A 5,265-nucleotide genomic window follows, 5' to 3' on the forward strand; every position below is an offset into this window, starting at 1 on the left:
CTTCGTACCTCAATACTCAGCGCTGGAGATGTTCATTTGTAGAGATCCAGATGCGTCTTCCTGCGTCTCAGGCTGGTTCCGTGGTTGTTTAGGCTGGTCTGGTACCTATCCAGCTCGACTCGGAGGACCGGCTGAAAACGGTGTCTCCTACTCCTCCGCCATCTTAACTCAGTCATGGGAACTTTTGACACCAAAGTGGTAACCTGGAGTAAAGGGTGTGAGAGCCTTCAAACGCACTTACATCTTCATGACCCATCAGCTCTGCTGCTTTTCACCACTCACTCACTTCTGCATGTTGGGCCACCACTGAGCGATCGCCAACTCAGGAGAAGCGCTCCGGCTCCCTCCGACGGCTCCGGAGAAAGCCCCGCCGCTCGTGCACGCGCACCCGCGCTCTCGTGCCTTCGCGCCCCCTGAGTAGTATAGACATTTTAACAATGTTTGTTCTTCCAAGCCATAAACATGGAATGTTTTTCCATTTCTTTGTGTCCTCTTCAATTTTTGTCTTAAGTGTTTTCAGAATACAGATCTTTTACCTCTTTGGTTAGGTTTATGCCTAGGTATCTTATGGGTTTTGGTGCAATTGTAAATGGGATCAATTCTTTGATTTCTTTTTCCGTTGCTTCATTATTGATGTATAGAAATGTAACAGATTTGGTCTCTGGGAAACAAACTGAGGGCTTCAGAGGGGAGAGGGGTGGGGGATTGGGATAGGCTGGTGATGGGTATTAATGAGGGCACATATTGCATGGTGCACTGGGTGTTATACATAAATAATGAATCATGGAACATTGTATCAAAAACGGGATGTACTGTATGGTGACTAATATAGCAAAATAAAAATTATTAAAAAAAAGAAATGTAACAGATTTCTGTACATTGATTTTTTTTGTATCCTGAGACTCTACTGAATTGGTTTATCAGTTCTATCAGGTTTTTTTGTTTTTGTGGAGTCTTTTCAGTTTTCAATATATACTATCATGTCATCTTCAAATAATGAAAGTTTTACTTCTTCTGTACCGATTTGGATGCCTTTTATTTCTTTTTGTTGTCTGACTGCTGTGGCTAGGACTTGCAGTTCTATGTTGAATAGAAGTGGTGAGAGTGGACATCCTTGACGTATTCCTGACCTTAGAGGAAAAGCTCTCAGTTTTTTCCCTTTGAGGATGACGTGAGCTGTGGGTTTTTCATAGATCCTTTATTATGTTGAGATATGTTCCCTCTAAACCTGCTTTGTTGAGGGATTTCATCATGAATGGATGTTGTACTTTGTCAAATGCTTTTTCTGCATCTATTGAAATGATCATGTGGTTCTTATCCTTTCTCTTACTGATGTGATGCATCATGTTGATTGATTTGCGAATATTGAGCCACCCTTGCAGTCCAGGAATAAATCCCACTTGACTGTGGTGAATGACTTTTTAATGTATTGTGGTTTCAGTTTGCTAGTGTTGACTGAGGGTTTTTGCACTTATGTTCATCAGAGATACTGGCCTGTAGTTCTCTTTTTCTGTGGTGTCTTTATCCAGTTTCGGTATTAGGGTAATGCTGGCCTCATAGAGTGAATTTGGAAGTTTTCCTTTTCTTTTTTGGAATAGTTCGCGATAAATATGTACTCACTCTTCCTTATTAAATGTTTGCTAGAATTCACCTGTCAAGCCATCTACGATTTTTGTTTGTTGGGAGTTTTTTGATGACTGATTCAATTACTTTGCTGGTTATCAGTCTGTTCAAATTTCCTACGTAGAGTATCATGTCGTCTGCAAATAGTGAAAGATTGACTTCTTTGCCAATTTAGATGCCTCTATTTCTTTTCATTGTCTGATTGCTGAGGCTAAGACTTCCAGTATTATGTTAAATCATAACGGCGAGTGTGGACGTCCCTGTGTTGTTCCTGACCAGAGAGGAGAACTCTCAATTTTTCCCCATAGAGGATGCTATTCGCTATGGGTCTTTCATATGTGGCCTTTATGATGTTGAGGTATGTTCTATCTATACCTACTTTGTGGAGGGTTTTTATCAAGAATGGATGCTGTGGGGCACCAGGGTGGCTCAGTCAGTTAAGTGTCTGCCTTCAGCTCAGGGCATGATCCCGGAGTCCTGGGATGGAGCCCTGCATGGAGCTCCCTCGCTCGGCAGGGAGCCTGCTTCTCCCTCTCCCTCTGCCCTTACCGTCTACCCTTAGCTCATGCTCTCTCTCAAATAAATAAATAAAATCTTTAAAAAAAGAGAATGGATGCTGTACTTTGTCACATGCTTTTTCTGCATCTACTGAGAGGATCATCTAGTTCTTATTCTTTCCTTTATTAATGTGTGCTGTACCGCATTGATTCGCAAATATTGACCATGCCTGCAGCCCAGGAATAAATCCCACTTGATCGTGGTGAATAATTCTTTTAATGTACTGTTGGATTCAATTTGCTAGTATCTTTTTGAGAGTTTTTACTTCCATGTTCATCATGGATAGTCTCCTTTTTAGTGGGGTATTTGTCTGGTTTTGGAATTGAGGTATTCCTGGCCTTGTAGAATGAGTTTGGGAGTTTTCCTTCCATTTCTATTTTTTGGAACAGTTTGAGAAGAATAGCTATTAATTCTTCTTTACATGTCTGATAGAGTTCCGCTGGGAAACCATCTGGCCTTGGACTTTTGTTTGTTGGGAGATTTTTGATTACTGATTCAATTTATTCACTGGTTATGCATCTGTTCAAATTTTCTATTTCTTCCTATTTCAGTTTTGGTAGTTTGTATGTTTCTAGTAATTTGTCCATTTCTTCTTGATTGCCCAGTTTCTTGGCATATCATTTTTCATAATAATCTCTTATAATTGTTTGTATATCTGTGCTGTTGGCTGTGATCTCTCCTCTTTCATTCATGATTTTATTTATTTGGGCCCTTTCTCTTTTCTACTTGATAAGTCTGGCTAGGGGGTTATCAATTTTATTAGTTCTTTCAAAGAACCAGCTCTTAGTTTCATTGATCTGTTCTACTGTTTTTTTATATCATTCATTTCTACTCTAATCCTTCTTATTTCCTTTCTTCTGCTGGCTTTAGGCTTTATTTGATGTTCCTTTTCTAGCTCCTTTAGGAAAAACGTTGGGTTGTGTATTTGGGACTTTTCTTGCTTCTGGAGGTATGTCTGTATTGCAGTATACTTTCCTTTTAGGACCGCTTTTGCTGCATCCCAAAGGTTTTGGATTGTGTTTTCATGGTAATTTGCCTCTGTGTAATTTTTTATTTCTTCTTTAATTTTGTGGTTGACCCATTCATTCTTTAATAGCATGTTTTTTAGCCTCCATGTGTTTTTGGTCTTTCCAAATTTTTTCTTGTGGTTGACTTCAAGTTTCCTGGTATTGTGGTCTGAGGATATGCATGGTATGATCTCACTGTCTTTATACTTGTTGAGGGCTAGTTTGTGACCCAGTATGCGATCTATTCTGGAGAATGTTCCATGTGCACTCAAAAAGAATGTGTATTCTGCTGCTTTAGAATGAAATGTTCTAAATCTATCTGTTAAGTCCATGTGGTCCAGTGTGTTACTCAAAACCACTGTTTCCTTGTTGATTCTCTGCTTAGATCACCTGTCCATTGCTGTTAAGTAGGGTGTTAAAGTCCCCTACTATTATTGTATTATTACAATGAATTTTTTAAATGTTTGTCATTAATTGATTTATATATTTGGGTGATCCCAAGTTGGGGCATACATATTTACAGTTGTTAGATCTTGATGGATAGACCCCTTAATTATGATATAATGCCCTTCTTCATCTCTTGTTACAGTTTTTGGTTTAAAATCTAGTTTGTCTGATATAAGTATGGCTACTCTGGCTTTCTTTTGATGTCCATTAGCATGATAGATGGTTCTCCATCCCCTTACTTTCTTTCTTTTTTTTTTTTTTTTAATGATTTTTTATTATATTATGTTAGTCACCATACAGTACATCCCCGGTTTCCGATGTAAGGCTCAATGATTCATTAGTTCTGTATAACACCCAGTGCACCATGCAATACGTGCCCTCTTTACTACCCATCACCGGTCTATCCCATTCCCCCACCCCCCTCCTCTCTGAAGTCCTCAGTTTGTTTCTCATAGTCCATAGCCTCCTGTTTCTCATTCCCCCTTCTGATTACCCCCCCTTTCTTTATCCCTTTCTTCCCCTACTGATCATCCTAGTTCTTATGTTCCATAGATGAGAGAAATCATGTGATAGTTGTCTTTCTCTGCTTGACTTATTTCACTTAGCATTATCTCCTCCAGTGCCGTCCATGTTGTAGCAAATGTTTCCATCCCCTTACTTTCAATCTGCAGGTGTCTTTAGGTCTAAAATGAGTCTCTTGAGGCACCATATAGATGGATCTTGTGTTTTTATCCATTCTGATACCCTGTGTCTTTTGATTGGAGTATTTAGTCCATTTACATTCAGAGTGGCTATTAATAGATATGAATTTAGTGACATTGTGTTACCTGTAAAGTTGGTATATCTGATAATGTTCTCTGTTCTTTTTTAGTCTTTGTTGCTTTTGTTCTTTTCTTCCCCCTACTCATAGAGTCTCCCGGAGAGGCTGTGCCGTGACTCCCAAATGTACTCTCCAAAAGGGAAACTGTTTCTCCCCACATGACCCAGGGGATCCTCAAACCACGCTGCACACTCTTGGGCCTCTGCCTTCCTTTCCCACCAGATCACCACTAAGCCTGCCAGGCACAACCCCAGCAATGGTGCAGATGTCTAGAACTTCAGACTTCGAGCTCCACTGCTTAGAAAGACTTATGGTAGTCAGCCCCTCTCCTTTTCCCAGTCAGTGGTTTTGGGGAAGAGTTTTTCTTGTGCAACCCCCTGCCTGCTGCTTCACTCTTTCTTTCTCTCTCTCTTTTTCTCTTGTTCCTCTCTCTGCAATCAGGGCTCCTTCCCCTTTGCAGCACCTGTAGTTCTTTTCTCCCCCAAGTCACCTCTCCGCAGCTCCTTCCTTCTATGATGTGGCCATTTCTACTTCTCGATATGCAGTTTGTTCTCTTAGTCCTCCGATTGATTTCTGGGCTGTTCAGAATTATTTGATAATTATCTAGCTGTGTTTGAGGGATGAGGCAAGCTTAGGGTATGCTTTCTGAAAGCATAAACCATAAGGAAGGAGACGAGAAGTTTGACTAGATTAAAATTAAGAACTTTTTTTGTCTGAAAAGCAACATTAAAGAGTGAACAGACCAGAGTGGAAGAAAAAAATTTCAACACATAAAATAAAAAAGTTAGTAAATTTAATACTTAAAGAAAT

The 5,265-nt window shown here is 39.9% G+C and overlaps 1 protein-coding gene across 1 annotated transcript in view; it reads left to right on the forward strand.

The window, feature by feature from the left end:
• The window catches only part of DNAH8 (dynein axonemal heavy chain 8), a 224,806-nt gene that overhangs the window by 59,172 nt on the left and 160,369 nt on the right, over window positions 1-5,265 (forward strand). The window contains exon 23 of the mRNA XM_040645126.1: window positions 1,530-1,534. Within this exon, the coding sequence (XP_040501060.1) occupies window positions 1,530-1,534 (5 nt within the window). The remainder of the gene's footprint in view (window positions 1-1,529; window positions 1,535-5,265) is intronic.

This window comes from Ursus maritimus, unplaced genomic scaffold, assembly GCF_017311325.1.
Source record: "Ursus maritimus isolate PB19 unplaced genomic scaffold, ASM1731132v1 scaffold_30, whole genome shotgun sequence".
Taxonomy (NCBI): domain Eukaryota; kingdom Metazoa; phylum Chordata; class Mammalia; order Carnivora; family Ursidae; genus Ursus; species Ursus maritimus.